Source organism: Grus americana, chromosome 5, assembly GCF_028858705.1.
Source record: "Grus americana isolate bGruAme1 chromosome 5, bGruAme1.mat, whole genome shotgun sequence".
Classification (NCBI taxonomy): Eukaryota; Metazoa; Chordata; class Aves; order Gruiformes; family Gruidae; genus Grus; species Grus americana.
In genome coordinates, this window is record NC_072856.1 from 35,806,516 (window position 1) to 35,824,104 (window position 17,589).

At 34.8% G+C, this 17,589-nt stretch overlaps 1 protein-coding gene across 5 annotated transcripts in view; it reads right to left on the bottom strand.

Annotated features, from left to right (window-relative positions):
• The window catches only part of RYR3 (ryanodine receptor 3), a 241,646-nt gene that overhangs the window by 158,023 nt on the left and 66,034 nt on the right, over nucleotides 1-17,589 (bottom strand). For all 5 annotated transcript variants that reach the window (XM_054826190.1, XM_054826188.1, XM_054826189.1 and 2 more), the window contains exons 6-11: nucleotides 17,090-17,202; nucleotides 16,555-16,654; nucleotides 13,483-13,576; nucleotides 9,043-9,117; nucleotides 7,940-8,096; nucleotides 1,652-1,825 (exon numbers count right to left, since the gene is read on the bottom strand). In XM_054826190.1, coding sequence (XP_054682165.1) covers nucleotides 1,652-1,825; nucleotides 7,940-8,096; nucleotides 9,043-9,117; nucleotides 13,483-13,576; nucleotides 16,555-16,654; nucleotides 17,090-17,202 — 713 coding nt within the window. The remainder of the gene's footprint in view (nucleotides 1-1,651; nucleotides 1,826-7,939; nucleotides 8,097-9,042; nucleotides 9,118-13,482; nucleotides 13,577-16,554; nucleotides 16,655-17,089; nucleotides 17,203-17,589) is intronic.

The following is a 17,589-nucleotide window of genomic DNA, read 5'->3' on the forward strand; positions in this document are numbered from 1 at the left end:
GGTATTTCTCAATCCTCCCAGGGCTATTACAAAAAGTACAGGTCAGCTTGAGAAGGATTACAGTGACTGAAAATCTCATGACAAAATGATGGTGGAGGATGCATACAAAGCTATGAGTTCACTTTTACTGTAGGAAAATAATTTGATATGAAATTTAAAGGGATGTATATATCTAAGCTTGCTTACAAAATTATAGACTAGTACCATATTTCGCAGAGGACAAAAAAATGTTTCTTGCCTCCACAGGAATATCAATTACAGGAAGCAAGAAGGTTTGGGTTTTCTTTTGTTTTAAGGCACTTAACAGGAGAGAATTCTCCAGGTGAGAGGGCAACAAAAGATTTGGAGTCTTTGAACATGGATGAAATAGTTTGAAAGGAGAATAAAAGCGACAGGCAATTATGGAGGTTCTTTCAGTCCCTTGCTGCTGAGCAGGAAAATGGAGAAAAAAAAATTACTAAACTGCACAAGAAGCTACTGCAAACTTCTTCACTGCGTACAAAGGAAGAATCTACATGTTTTCTTTTCAAGAAGTAAAACTGGACCCTCTGAGGAAACAGAGTCCCATAGCCAATACGGCCATGGAAAAGGACGAGATCATTGTATGATTAAATCTCTTACCACGAAATTACTGAATGACTGGCATACAGTGAAGAGTTTCTCTGATCAGCCAGGTTAGTGAGAAGATGTGAAGGGGATGGGCACTCACTGCCTGTCTATGACCACGTGTGCTGCATAAATAAATGAGATTGTGCCAAGGGTGCTGCTGAGTACCTCATTTTTTGTATTACAGTGCTTGTGTATGGGTATCCTCTTGTGCATGTACGTACATACAAGTAATTAAAGAAGAATTCCAACTCTGATCAGTAATTAACTTTTTTCTTTTTCATGTTCTAATTATAGGTTCAAGTTGTAAAAATCTGTGACTATAGAATCAAAGAATCATTTGGTAATGATGTAGTTCTGCTAGAACTACTACAAAGCTAGAACTAAATCCTTTAATTCTGAATGAAATGTAAATATAATTTGAAGAGATAACAGGTCATATACCCCTAATTAAGAGTATAGCCATACTCTGTAATCGAAAGGCCAAGGGAAAGATCTTGATGCCACATCACAATTACACCTAACCTTTTGGCAGGAAATTGTTCACTGATATCCCTTAAGAAACTTGAGCGGTTTCTAGAATTATTTCTTAAGTAATGTATTTAATTGCCATTTCATACAATATGCTCAATAAAAAAATCTAAACCAACAGTGAATGTAAGATGACTTACAAGTTTACACCATTAAACTTTTAAAAGTAGATTTTCAAAAAAGTCATTTGACCATCCAAATCAAGAAATTCTATAGTTTACTGAAGTGAACAAAATAAATATTGAGCCTAAATTAATAATTTCTTCTAGGAAGAAAAATAGCTAAATACATTTCTTAACAGCAAAGTTTTTCTTCAGTTACGTAGTTATGTTAGTATTCACCATTGTTTTCATTCTTACAGTGAAACATTCACACCATTTTGAATAAAATGGCACAAAACAATTAAACCCACAATTGCCACATTGGTAGAATGGTAAAATACAGGACAGATCAAAACTGTTATGCAATAAACATTTTTTTCCCAAGTAATTAAAAAAAACCCAACAAACATTACCTTTCTTTTCAAGGGAGCTAAACGTGCTGATTTAGCATCTTGTGCTTTGTAAGTCAACCATAAGGCACTGGCCACATGTTGCACAAAACAGATTGAATCACCGTACTTTATCTCTGGGACTCCCATTCCATCAATGTCACGTTTAAGACTAGAATCCTGCTTTTCTTTTAGCTCCTAAGAAGATAAAATAAAAGTTGGCATTTACTCTCCATACTGAAACAGGACAAATCATTGAGTTCTACACTGAAACACATTCCAACATTGAATAATATTTATGCTACTCACGTTGTTAAGATTCAGCTAAAATTTCATTTCACACAATTTCTGTTTCTATCAAATTAATTAGTCAGATTCTGATTAAAAAACATTTCAAATTTGAAGCACCATTTTCACTGAAGCAAGAAAAATCAAGTAAAATCCATTACCATGTAAAGATACTAAAAAAATCTTTAAATATTTAACCTAACCTAATCAATAATTGAGTTACTGATGTAATTAAAGTCTCAGTTCATTAGTCTGAAGAATTCTATATTACTAAAATTTTCACATTTTAGCTTAAATATGAAAAAGAAAAAATAAGCAGAATTAAACTTAGTTAAAATATTTTATGCTACAGCTTGTTTTTTGGTTTTGGTTTTTTTTGTTTATAAATAGTATATGCAGATAAAAACTTCACTCAGAATGATGTCTCTTTATTGCAACAACCAGCAAAGAAGAAATATTATTTTTTAAAAATAAGTATGATTTGGCTTTTACATTTATTTTCCTTTTTGCATTTTTCATTATTTTAATGTTTATTTTAGTTTTACACTTATCCTCTTTGTAAGAGGAATTGGATTCTTTCATATCTCTTTTAAAGACATTGCTCAATGCTTGGCTAGAATACCCAATATAATTTTTAAGCCCAACTTATTTCTTAAACCCGTTATTTTTCATTTACAACCAGACAATTTTAAGTCTCGAGCACAAAAGCAAGTATCTTTTTCTTCAAAATAAAATATTTTTCACATTGAATTCAGGAGTAAGAACAAAATTATGCAGCAAATTCTGTAATAGCAAATTATGGATGCATGTGCATAATTAAACAAAACCACTCTGTAGTAAATAAAGTATATAATTTTTCTATGATTTCAAATGCTCTGATGGACTTAACCTTGAATGTAGACAGTTGTTCTTTTGCTCCTCATAAGTTAGACATTGAGACACAGTTTACACTATTATATGTGTAACACATTTTCTAATTTCATTTCAGTTTACTGAATGTTCATCATCTGTGGAGTAAAAAGAAGTTCTTTTTTTAACTATGCTAATCTACTTTCATTTAAATGGAATTTAGCTGTCACACTTCAACAACAAATTTAGTTGAAATAGACAGCATTATAATGCCAAGATGAAGTAGAATGAAATTACAAGACATTCCTTGGAGATACCAATACAATATCAAGACTATAGGGAAATCATGTCACATCATATTTATGCGGACTGCACTATCACATACAAATAAAGATGAACTCTTTCAATATATATTTACAGTGAGGCCATTAAATGAAAAATACAGTTAAATAGCACAATATACTAACTGTCAGCAATTAATTATTGGGCTTTACATAGCACCCTGAAGATTAAAACATATTTCTCAAATATTACATCTGCATCAAGAATGAAGCATGAATGAAAATTTCAGTGAAAGAAATCATAATATGATAACAAGTGATCCTAATTAAGTTACTGTTTTAAAAAATTAAGTGATACTGATCCTTTCTGATGACACTAAAACTAAAGGAAAAAAACTACATTTTTTTTAATTTCAGAAATAAACCTTTAGAATTATTTTGGGGGCCTGAAGGCTGTTCTCACTTTAAGCAATACAGCATAAGTTCCTCTTCATGATGTTTTGCTCTTTGCGCTCTGTCCAGTTTCTCTAGGATTTCGGCCAAGTCATTTGATAGCAGTGTGCAAAGAGAGGGTGTGCTTTCTAACAGCTGAAAAGTATGGTCAGATAAAGATTATCAGATGAAGAGAGGGGAAAAAAAAATGTCTTATCTAGATATTTGACATATCTTAGCAGCAAAATATTCAAACACTTTCTGCTTCAAAACCCTCTCTTCACAACCTATTCTCAGTTTAACTCCCTCAGGCCATGAATGAATCAAGTTGAAGAAAACAAATCACATAACGGGTCTGAAGATGGCAAAGGCAAAATAGCAGCAACCAAAAATAAAAAAAGAAAGAAGGAAGGAACAAAGGAACTTGAGGGCAAAGCTGTCAAAGATGCCATTTTCACAAGATATTTAATATACTACAAGGGTGGCAAGATTTAGAAGATGAGAGAATTCATAGAATCATAGATTCCTACGTAATAGAAGGAAGGTAAGGAATGGCAGTGTGAACAGGACAAATAAACCCAACTGTCTTTACAATGATTTTTCAACAGTCTTCTTGTAAAAATGCAGTAGGGAAAAAAACCCTTGATACTTTAAGGACTTTAAGTACATAAATGTACTTATTTATGTACCGCTAAGAATGGTAAGACAACCTGACTGCTGAACTCTTATTAAATCTCACCTACGCAGCTAATTAAGATTGTATCTTTTGGTGTTGCATACTGTTATTGCATTAAAAGTACTGCCATGGGCTACCCCAATTTAACAAAAGAAAACAATAAAAGGTCTACAAACATACGAGTAGAGAACAGATACTGTGAGCTTACCTATCTTGTTAGTTGGCTTACTGTACTCTGTATGCTTTGCTGTATACCTTTCTACATCCCAGTAGGCAAGGAAAGAAAAATGACTTTAATTTTACCTTCTAGTTTCTCTTCCAATACAAAATAAGTAGAAAAAAATAGCTTAATACTGTATTTGAAATGTAGTGTTTACTGGGAAACGATAATTGTAAAATATGAACTTACAAATAAATACTTGAACTTTTAGAGACAATTATAGGTAAAAGGACTCTGTAATATCTGTCATCTTATTCCAAAAACGAATTAAACTTCATGATTACGACTAAACTATTACGACATCCTAATGCCATGTTGAGCCCCTAAGATAGCTACATGCTGGCAGTAGTATTAAAATGACATCAAATCCTTCTGCATGAGTCATCTGTGACTTTTGAATGTGTCAGAATGTTACTTACTCAGACTACACCAATAATTTCTTCATTGTCAATTGCATATACCGTCATGAAAATAAAATATGAAATCTCAAATATTAATTCTAGGCTATAACAATTTTTAAATACTTTTTTTTTTAAAAAAATATGCTCTTCTTCACTGTGTTTGATCTCAAAGAAATTTATAAACAGAATTAAGATTCTGCTCAGCAGAGTATACTGAGCCAAGTATTGTGCTGGAATGAGAACATCCCATTTCAAAACAGGATTCCATCTGCTGCAGGGAAACTGCTGTCTGTGGTCACAAGCCATTACTGAACTGTTGCCTTAAAATACAAAGGCTGACATTTTAAAACTTTGTCAGAAATAAGCTCCATATTAAACACAACAAAAGGCATAATTTGAGGGGTTTCCCATCAATTTCTCATGCTTGTAAACTCAGTTTGCAGGAATGTGCAGTAAATAGACATATATTGCTTATGCTGGTTTCATTGAAATCAGCACCATAATGTTCTTTACCATATTCTTTCACTTTTTTTTAAAAGCCCCATTCTTATTTCTGTAAGAACATATTAAGGAAAACTCTAATTTTAATTTTATAATTTAAAATATCTATTTCAATTTCCAATGTCACCCAGCAAAAGGAAACCAAACCGTGAAAGTAGATACATTATGAACACAATTACAGGTTTTGAAAAGCATGGAACACACACGACTGCTGAAGTGGTATGTAGCAATATCGAGGAGGAAGGTGTGCTTTTTCAACAAGAGGGTCTCCATAACAACTGTTGGAAAAAACAAGACTGAAAGTCGTATGTTACAGGCTCCTGGGAAGCCCTGGGGATTTGCTATACTCCACATAGCTCTGCCTGCTGGCAAAGATAATCTCTTTTTGCTGGCTTTCAAACTGGAAATACCTCGATGGGGAAATGCTTTATTTCCTTTTGGATACTCCAAAGCAGTGTATATTCTGAGCAATCTGGTCTGAATTCAGTGTTGACCCCACCTGGAGAAGGCTGGACTAGATGACTTCCCAAAATGCTTTCCAATCATATGTATTCTATAATTCTAAAGGGCAGGAGTGCTGTAAACAGTCAGGTATTCCAGCACTCTATTTTTAAAGATCTGTACACAGCTGGATAGGAAGGTGTTAGACAGTTATTTTGAAATTTCCCTTAATTCATGTCATATAAAGGTCCAGGCAAGTGAAAATATTTCTTCATTGAGAAAATGAACAAGAAAAAACAAAGGTTTACAAATCCATATGTGCAGAAATTAAGATAACCACACTTGCATGTATCCAGTCTATTAGTTCTTCAGTTCTTTTCCCCTCAATCTGCATGTAACCAGCACTTGGCTTTAAGAGTCCTTTCCTTGACAGTCCAGGTCAATCTTTGGGGGTAATTCACTTCCAAAGCCTCACCTTTCTTTCTTCAGGAAGAGTTGGCACTGTTTGTTCCCCTCACCTTTGCAACCACGAATGTCTCTACCCACGGGCTAGTGCAGCTCTCACCCACCCAGACAATAAACAACTATTCCTGTTCTTGGCACAGGCAAAAGCAAATTTATAACCTATTGTGAGATAAAAATACTCTTTTCTATATAGGACAGCACAAATCCTAGGATGATGAGACACTGAACTTGTATTTCATATACAAATGTACGTGAACAACCATATTATGTACAAACACAGGAGAAGGGATGAATGCATTATACGGTCGCTATACTTCAACTTAGTCATTTTGGGGCTTGTTAGAAATTTCACTAATGTGCCTCTGAGGCACACCTCAATAAAAAGAGTAAGAAAATAGGGCATGCTTATTCAATGTAACAGAAATTATTTATTTTACAAGTATGCATACATCAACATAAAATTTAGATACTTAAAATTTATACATTATATGCATAGTTTAAAATATTAAGAAATTGTAGGACAGCCAGTGTCCAGTTAGGTATTGAGTATGTTATAGGAATTTGAACACAACGTTAAACCAGTAACTGCAGCATTCCTGGCATACTCACCATCCTTACCAGGGTGCCACAATTTGCCAAAAATGGGAAAAAATTACACCTGTAAGAAATGCCCCTGCACAAGATCACACGTACGATCTACACTGCATAGCCTTTACACTGAAGAAAGAACCAAAAACTATTTGGTAGGCATCTAGCAACCCAAGGAAATTTCCTGATAGTTTTTCAGTTATTTTGATTGGTTAAAATAAAAATTCTTGACGTACCATATGCAGTCACACTAATAAAATAAACTGCTACTTTAAACATCCTAAAAAGAAGTATTTGCTTTATTATACTAAAAAAAGTCTAGCATCTGTCAAGACTCTTAATGCTAGATTTTATCAAGTATATATCTAACTTTAAAGATTCTTTTTCACTGCCCTTCAGGGACCATACAGCACTCAGAATTATATGGAACATTTAACTTCTCATACCTAATAAAAAATTCTATTGCAGCAGCTATGGCAACTATTTATAAGTAATATCATGAAAGCACATAAAAACTTTTCATCATCTTTGGTGTAAAAACCTTTTACTTTCTGGAAAAAAAGTTAGTAATTCTGCCTGCCTCCATATTCAGTCTTCATTCTCTCTCACTTGTACTGTTTTTCTCAGCTGGAAATGATGAAAAAGCTAGTAACGTGCAATTAGCAGCTCACTAAAGAGCACAGTTGGAAAACATATGGTTTAGAAATCACTGACTACATTTTTCTTGCAATTCACCTATCAACATACTGCACAAAGAATGGCAAGGGCAGAATTTTGCTCAACTGAACTGAATTTAATTGAATTCAATTATGACGGATAGAGTTGGAATGAATAACATTCTAATGAGATTCTGTCCAACTAAAATATTTCCATAATGATTAGAGCATTCATATTAAACCACTGTATCTTGCATTGTATTAGTTTTCAGTCTTATTTTTTCAACCTGTTAACAGTTCAGTTTACTCTCAGATTTATTCAACATCCCTATTTTACCTCAAGGAAACCTTTGTCACTCTTGACTCAGGTTGTTTACCTTTGTATTTAAATGCATAAACCTTGTCATTTGCTTCAACTTAGAAATTACAAATAATTTATAAAGTCATTGAACCAACTCGGATCTAGTCATTGAGAGCTCCACATTTAAGACAAATTTGCATTGATGTTATTTACCTTTGTTGCTCTAAAACAAAAGGCAGTAGATGTTGTGTCCGACTTTTCTCTGTCTAACATTGCAAGTCCTTCGTCTTCATTCAGAGCCAAGTACATCCCTGTTGTAATATGTCGAAGACGGAAAGGCTGTCCCCATCTGATGTTACTTCCACTCCAGCTAAACATATGAGACATTGAAAAATAATTTACGAAGTAAGCAAAACTAGTATTTCTCTTTGGGGATTTAAAGGATGTTCAGAAAATAGAATGCACTATATATATTCCTTTTTGCTTTTGGTTTCAATATTTGCGTCAAGACAGATGCAAAACTGTTAATACATTTGCAAAGGGAGACTTGGAAATGAGTATAGCTTTTCATTTTCTTGCTTCTATACTCTCTCTCTGTTTTATTAGGGTGTTACATATGGTGTCCCTAAAAAAACTTGACACGTTTCTAAAAAATACTAAAGTGTAAATTAATTACTGTATTTCAGCTAACTTCCCAAACAAACAAATTAAACCAAGTAAGGACTCGAGATTCCAAAGAGCTATCCTACATCTCCACTAGTTATGAGGGTATTTAATTCGCAATCACAAACACACACAGAGTAAAACAAACACACAGTACAGTAGGCCATTGAAGTTAAAATATGTATATCCTTACGGTATATATTGAAATTTCACTTGCAACAAGTGACGGATAACAAATCACCTAGGAGGGAGACAGTGTCTAAAAAAAGAGAGACGACACCCATGAGGGGTGTTACTGTTCTGATTTCCACCCATGCTTCTAAAATTCCAAGTGAAAATTAGGAAAGCATTTTACTTTTGGACAGAAGCAATGTCTCAAGCAGACATATCTCATAGGCAACACTGCTTCTGATATGGGACACAGACACACATACACACATAAAAAGTCTTAAAATACTTAAAATACTGACATTCCCCATATGATTACATCATGGTAGATTAGATTACTTTTTATCATTAACAATGACCATACCAGCATATATCATATAGCAAGACAAACGTATTACTCATGTTCTGCCTTAAGGGTCTGTGACAATTGAATAGCTGTTCACATAACAAAAGTCCCTACAAAAAAGGTCAAAAGGTATCAGTACCTTATTCGAAGGGGTTCTACTCTCCACAAAGACCTCGCTCGAACGCCAGCTCCTCCGGTTTCGTAAAGTACTTTCCTACAAAAAGATTCAGAAGAACATCCTCTTGTATTTATATGTGCTACACAGCATTTGTAACTTACTCCTCTTTAAACTGCGTGGGAATCCCTTCTCCCCAGCTGAACAGAGGGAGTTGAACGGGCAGAAGGTTCCTGCTGGTGGCTGACAGCGCCATCCACAACCCGAGTGCCCCGGGGAACTCTGGCTATTGCCATTAACCTGTTCTCTCTCGGGAGCTGAGAAAATACTTCGCGTTCAAAGTGGCTGAGAAACTTTTGCTGTTACTTAATCAGTCATAAAAATACGTAATTCATACAGTTCCCAGGAGATTAATCTAAGTTACTAATGCTTTTAAATACATATAAACACAATATTAAAATAAGTGTACACATTTGCATACGTTAATGATTATCTACATGAATACATTCATTCCTCAAATTACTTCTAACGTTCTTATTAAAAGACAAAAAATGGTGGTAATAAACCAAAAGATTTTGTCTTATAATCCTTACAAAACAGATAATACAGATAAAATTGTATATTAGTTTTAGGAAACTCAGAGAAATAAAAAACAGGAAGCGAAGGGATTCAGCCTTTCACTTAATCTAGTTTTCCTGAATTACTGGCTAGGGCTTAGCGACATGTTTTAGCGCTGAAGCTGACATTCTAGGCAGTAATCAAATACAAACAAATACAAACTAGGGTGGATTAGTCCTGTTCACAGGAACACACGGAAGAAAGTTTTTCATCTTTCAGTATTCATTTATGTCTTGTCATCCAAGCACCAGAATTTATATAACCTTTTTCATTCATAATAGATTTAGGAAATACAATGGATAGTAGGAAAGGTCTTGATCTGAAACTCAGGATACAGAGAAACTTTTTTTTAATAATAATAATAATTTTAAATAATAATTGTATATGTTACATTCCACAACAGTAAAAATTTTGGAAATAATTAACATCTAATCAAATTATTTAGTTATAATAATATTTTGGGAAGTTTGATGTGCGTCTTGCCTATTTTAAAATATTTTAAGAATCTCTTAACTCAGTAAAATTAATTTATTTTACACATTTTTAGGCTACTATCTGCAATATTACTGCCATTGGGAAACTATATTAGAGCGAAGGCCTCGCTTTCACAGTGCGACTCCCAAGCTGTCCTCCAGACTGTACTACGTAAAGGTTTATTGCACCATTATTATACAAAAAATTGCAATGTTCTGTTACTGGTAGCAAATATCCAGTGGATGCTCTAACTGAACAGAAACCTGTTCACGCAGCAAACAAGTACCAGAGGATGACACGATTATTTTTTGCTATGCCTACTTCTTTATTTGAAAGAGTGACATGACAATATCTATGTGTAAACCATGAGTGTGATCAGAAACTGAGTCCTCCAGGCAGACACCAATGAGAAAAACATATTCTTAATAATTGTAATACACTGCAGTACATTCCTTCATAATCCGAGCAAGAGAAGGGTTCAGACATAGAAAAAGAATTATTCTAGATGCAAAACGAACTGATTCGCTATCTTCTTTTCAAAACTGCAGCAAACTTCCAAAAGTTTGTTGGGGTCTTTAATTTTTTTTTAGAGCAATATAAGCAGATGGCCTTTTTTGTATTTCTAAACTTCTCTGGCAGTGGTTCTTTCTGTTCATGTATTTATTTACTGATACCTAAAGGAGAGGTTGGTTGAACTTTTCAGCAAGATTAATTCATGCTTATTCCTAAATGTTTTCATCAATTTCTAATGAAAAATTTTATTGTATCTTTGTCAGAGGTGAGAAAAGTTATTCATAACCTGTTCTTCCCTTTCCCAGTAGAAAGAAGGGGTGAATAAAGATGAAGAAAACAGTTCCACTGCTCCTTGTTTAATTACAATAACTAGAACTGACCCCAAACCATAAATGCCGTCAAACTGAAAAACACAGAATAACGCAAAATGAAAAATGACTGTATCATAATGTGATTAGAGTACAAAAAAAAAAAAAAGTTCAAATTGTAATTTGGTTCTTAGGAAGGAAAAAAATCACAAAAAATCAAATGAAAAAATCTAGCAGTACGATAAAGAAAGGCTTTTATTATTTAAAAAACCAAAAGTTTCTATGTATCCTGAGTTTCAGATCAAGAGCCTTCCTACTATCCATTGTATTTCCTATATCCATTATATATGAAAAAGGTTATACAGATTCTGGTGCTTGGATGACAAGACATGAATGGTTACTGAAAGATGAAAAACTTGCTTACATGTGTTCCTGTGAACAGGACTAACCCACCCTAGCATGCACAAGAGCTAGACCTCCTATTGTACTTATGTATCTGAAAAATATGCGGCAAGGGAATTTAAACTCTGCCTTCCTGCTCTGGCAAACTTGACTGAATGCTGCACATGCATACATAAAAACGTCACAACCTAGCTGTTAGACAGTCTGTTATGAATTAAAGTAGCATTTTGAAATGCAGAATTTTAACTGGCTTTTCAGATTGTCAAATTCTTCTCCTTTTTCAACAGTTAACAGGGAAAAAAATATGTATCTGTTTAGTGCTGCTCTCATGCAACTATGGGAGATGGAACTCTGCTTGTGAAATGAAAGTTGTGTTGTTCTTATCTGAGCAAGTGTTCCTACAACTTTTCTTCTATTGAGAACACTGAGAGGTTTTAATTTATTTGATATTCTGCTTCTTGATCAACACCAATACGTTCCAGGAAGAATCTATATATTAACATGAAGTATACTGAAGTGGGACAAACCATTTGCATCCAGTATCTTTATAAGATAATGGACTTGTAGATCTACATCTGTACATTATTTAGGAGTCACATTTAAGAACACGCATGCGATTTCAAAAATTTTGAAATGATAGTGCACCGTAAGAGTAAGAATATTTTTTCTTCATAGCAAAGGTAGCAGCATTTCCTACACATCTTGTCTTCCATAATAACGTTTTTGATACTCTAGAATCAAAATACAAAATGACAACAAACAAAATAGCAATCAGTTCATCTTCATTTCAGACTCTATGAATATGATCTTTGGAGGTCCCTTCCAACCTGGATTGTTCTATGATTCTATGAATATACTGAAAACACAATAACTGTCTGGAGTTTTTGTTTTCCATTTTCATCCTAGATCCTCCTTGGTCCCATTCATCTTACTGATGTTACTTTTGGCAGACTCTAATGACCTTTTCCTAGCTAAGCTCATAACTACTAATTCATTTCCATTCTCTTTGACCTCCTTCATTTCTCCTTGCCCCAACTCAACCATTCCTTCACTGAAAGAATACCATAGCTATGTCCCTGTTCATGTTTTATAATTCTTAAAATCCTATACTACTTAAATCTCTAACCCTTTCCCAGCTTGTTCTATATGCAACACTGTACTAGCTTTAGTCACCTGGTCTTACAGTAACAAAACTGCAAGTAAAAGAAAAATTCTGCTTTTTCACAAGAGCATTCACACAACATTTTCTTCCTCTTCTCCTTGATTCCTTCCTTCCTTCCTTCCTTCCACCCATCCATCTTATTCTGAGTTTTTGCCAAGCCTTCCTTTTTGATATTCAGTAAGTCCATCCCCTGTATTTTCACTTGGCTTGTAACAAAAGACCTTAAAATTCTTGGCAGAGAATAGTCATTGTGTGAATTGTTAAGGAGCATTCTCTACCAAAAGCTTCAGAAAATTAGATGTCTGTTCTATGAAAAGAGAAATTATCACTCTTCTCTAACTTAGCTTACTTAATAGTCCTAATGGAATGCATAGCACTGATTAAACAAAGAGATGGAAATAAACACAATCATTTTCTACAGCACTTTCTCCTATTCCTATTTGGGTGGGTTTTTATTTCAAGTATTCATTTTGTTTTCTGTAATGTAAACGTGACTCCCACAACTATGACACAGTACGAACTTGGCCTTATGGCTATTATGCAGCTCACAAATCCAAAAGATAGACAACTCTAAATCACCAGGCTTAGCACATTGTATCACTATGACACGTTTGAATATGTCAATATAGCGTTCACATTATTCTCCTATTTTGGGAATATAAATACCTAGATTTCAGAGGGGTTTTTTAGGGTTTTTTGAAAAATTTACCATCTTCCCTGCTAATGCTTGCTTACCTCTGCTTATAGTAGTACACATTAAAGACAAACAACATAACAGGCTGATATCTCAGTGGAAATCAACTAGAATTTCAGCAATAAAAGAACTCATGACTGATTTTCTGCTTAGTAGGTCTTGACTTCTTGTAACAATGTCACTGCCTAGTTAAAAATTGCTAAAAAGAGTCTTTATCTAACCTCAAATTCAATTGACAATCAACAATTTCTTTTTTGAGAGCAGGAAACTTATAAAAATGCACCACCACTCACTTGTGCTGTGAATCATTCTGATCTGTAGATGGAATTGTCAAACACTCATCATGGCCATGGAAAAAACGTACTACATGCCCACCAAGAAGATATCCTGTAGAAGCAGCACAGTTATTCATTAGCTTCAACATTAACAATATGAAAATCACACCCTCCAAAAAAATTAAACAAGAACAAATTTAGTATGACAACTTTTTTTTTTTTTTAGTATTTTTTTTTCAGTTAAATCTGTTCTGAAAATGAAGACCGAAACAAAGCAATCTCATAACATTTAAAAATCAAATTAGTATTCTGGGAAGGAAAAGGAAAACAAAAACTTCTGCAACAATTATTGCTTTGAAAATCGAAGGCTTTAGATAAAAGCCAAATAAAATATATAATACCACAGTTTCCTCCCCCTTAATACAATTTAAATGTTCTCAATACAAAATAATTTGGTGAGTTCATCAGTTTGTTCTGACGTTTATAATTTGTGTCAAAATCAAAACTGCACAGCAGCAGCAGGAGACAGAGGACAGAAAAACACTTAGCAGTTCTGAAGATTAAGCTTAATGGAAGCTAACTTTCCAACCCATTTAACACAAAGACTACAGGTCAAAACCGGGCACTTTTCCTCACAGGAAAAAAGAAAAGAAAAAAATGGTGTAGGAGGAGAATGATTCATCAGACCCTCAGTCCAAACTGTTCTGACCTTGTAAGTGAAATTAATGCCTTTTAAAAGAACAAACACACATAAAGGAGGTAGGGTAGAGGGAAACGTTCGCACTGTGCAACTGATTCAATATGAAATTGTAAATTAGGAAAATGGTAACTGGCAATTATCCTCTTGCCAATTAACACAAAGGTCAAAGCAAAGAAATAATGGGAAAAAAATATACTGTCCTGACATTTATGTTCCATCAAAAGTACATTAAACATTACAGAAAGTCTGTTGTGAGACTTCCAGTCCAATTTTAGACTCAGGAAATCCCACTTTCTCAGTTTGTCCATTCAGCTTGAACTAGGCTGCTAAGTCTTTTGATATATGACCATCCCTCATGTAAATCATTCTGATAAGTGTATATACAGCTAAACCTAAGCCTAAATAGCTGGGAAGAAAACTGACACACAGAAAACCTACTTCTCTGCTTACTACACCCTATCCTTTTTTTTTTTTAATTCCATTTTGGATTATGTGTTCAATTCTGAGCTGCACAGTACAGGGGTTCCAAGTACAGCAAAGGGCCACTGAGATGATTAAGATGCTGGTGCATCTCACGTATGAGGAAAGGCTGAGAGAAGTGGGACTGTTTGACTTAGAGAAAAGAAGGCTCTGGGGGGATCTCATCAGTGTAAAGAAGACAGAGCCAGGCTCTCTTCAGTGGTGCCCAGTGACAGGACCAGAGGCAACAGGCACAAACTCAAACATGGGAGGTTCCATTTGAACATCAGGAACCACTTTTTTACTGTGAGGGTGCCTGAGCACTGGCACAGGTTGCCCAGAGAGGTTGTGGAGTCTCCGTCCTTGGAGATATTCAAAAGCTTTCCAGACATAATCCCGGGGAATGTGTTCTAGGTGACCCTGCTTCGGCAGGGGATTGAACCGGGTCCCTTCCCACCTCCACCACTCTGTGATTCTATAAGCATTTAGGAAATTCAGCTGCCAAATCCCTGCTGTTACAGAAATCTAATATACCACTGATCTTCCATGATCTCTCTGTATAGCTCATTATGTTTGTCATCTGTTACAAGTTTTTAATTTTACTATAGGATGGCTTTTCTGTTTGCTTGGTTTTGTTTTACCTGTGAAACCTAAGAACATGGGGACTTTTCCAGAGTTAACCTCTATTCTGTTTATGACCCATGATTGCAAAGGACCGGACAGCCATTTATAAATATACAGCTCCCGCATTATACACTTCTTGCAACAGAAAGCAATCAGAAAGTATTAAAAGGAAAACCCATATCCCCTATGCTCTTAAAATGAAAACCCAGAGTGAGATGAGTTTCTTATGGCCCAGTGCACAGGAACACTGTGGGATTAGAAGGGCCTGACCACAGCTCAGCTATGCCTAGTGACTGTTAGTCTTTAGCACCAGGGTAATCTATTTCTATCAAGACTTAGTATAGCTGATCCCAGGGAAATGCAATGTTTCTTTCAGGTCTCTTACAGCTCAATTTTTTCCTATGATCCTGTATATTATTATATCACAAGTGATTAGTTTTAGGGCCAAGGGATACAAAATGATCCTGACTTAAAGCCATTTACCATTCATGAATGCGGAGAGCTGATGCTCGAAACAGAGAACAGGAGAGGTAAAGTACAGTGTTTGTTACGACAGTGTTAATGACAGAGCACGGCACTGAACTAAGCCGCAGTATTGAGTGGACGAACCTTTCATTACAGAGCAAGACATTTCTCAAACAGAATAAGGTGATGCTTCTCAAACGTGGTTGTAAAGTGCAGTCAAGTACCTAAAGAGAAATCCTGACCCTGTGGTGTGGGATTTAAGGCTGATTAAGAGGATGCATTTAGAGAGCTCATTTTCACTGAGTATTACAAAGAGACACTAAGGAAGCATGGCTGTGAGATCCAGAAAGGGTATTGAGCAAATATCCTTAAAAACCACGACTAAGAGACTGAAATACGAACTATGAGAAACCTGCTTTCCATTTTGCATGTACTTTTATCTCTCTTCTGTTATCTCTGTTACAGGGTGATTAAAAATCCAATATAAAATTTAAGTTTACTGGCTTTATTTATTCTGTAGCTCCTACTCCCCAAAATTAAACTGAAGACAGTAAACTCATCTGTTGCTCTGTCGGTCTTCATTTCTCATGCAGCCTTTTATGCTTTGCTATTCTAAAGTTACAGTGCTTATTCAGCTTTTCTTCAGTTAATCTGGGTGATGGATCTGTATTTCTCCATTTTCCCTTCTGTTTTTCTTCTGTCCTATACTAATTTCCTTTATTTTCATTAAGCTCTTTGGTTTGATGCTCTGAGGGTGGGGTTTTTTTCATTTTCACTTTTTATGAAAAGCAATATAAAGTAAGCTAAAGTATATACAGTTCTAAATAAATAAAATGACAAACCTTCTGTAATATTGCTTCCTGAGCACGTAGGATGTACATTCCACAGCGTCTGCATAAAGGAGGCATCCACTTGAATACTTCCATTTGATATGGAAAGATGCTGAAATAAGACGACAGTAACAGGAAACAGTGAAATTTATGCGCTTAAAAATACATAGTATATTAATTTCTTGACAGAATAGAAATACATAATAAAGTAAATATACAAATATTGTTTTCAATTGAGTAGTCACTTGCTTTTAAAATGAACTCTTTTCTAAACCTAATCATCAGATGCCAGCTGCAGCTAAAAAAAACCTTCCACAGTTACAGAAATAAAAACTCCCCAAGACTGAGAATGCTGAAGTACATCTGGGGATAAAGGCATGCAAAAAAACTTGTTCTACGGGGGGGGGGGGGAAGTGCATTACAACCACGCATTATTTCCTAGATTAAAAAAAAATTCATTTATAAGAATTCCAACCATTTTCCCTGACACCTCACAGCATTTTGTATTTTCCCCACCAAGTGTCCACTTACTAAACAACCAACCTACCAGGTATCTTTCAGAGGACACACTGACCAGGATAAGATCATCACCTATTCGAACTTTTTCTCCTTCCGACCTTTGTTTAGAAGCAGGGTGTATTGTCCACCAGCATGCCTCACCTAAAGGACAGAGATACTTAGCAAGGGTGTACAGAACAGACAACAAGAAATTTAAGGATGTCTTTATACAACATTAAAATAACATAATAAAGAATTGTGTCTTATAAGACATTCACCTTATAAAACCACCTCATTCCTCTTTTCAATCCATTTGATTTTTTTCTTTTTCCTTGAAAATTTTGACAACCAATCTTTTTCATCACTGAAGCTGATATTTCTCTTTTCATTGTTTTTTTAAAGCAACTAACCACGTAGAAAACACTGCTCAGAACTGCCCTCCCTTCAAGACTCTCACTGCCAGTAAATTGCTGACAGCTACCTCGGTCTTAATTATCACCTTTTGTGTGTTCTTTTGCTTAATGTTTGTATTTAATTCACAATCTTCTG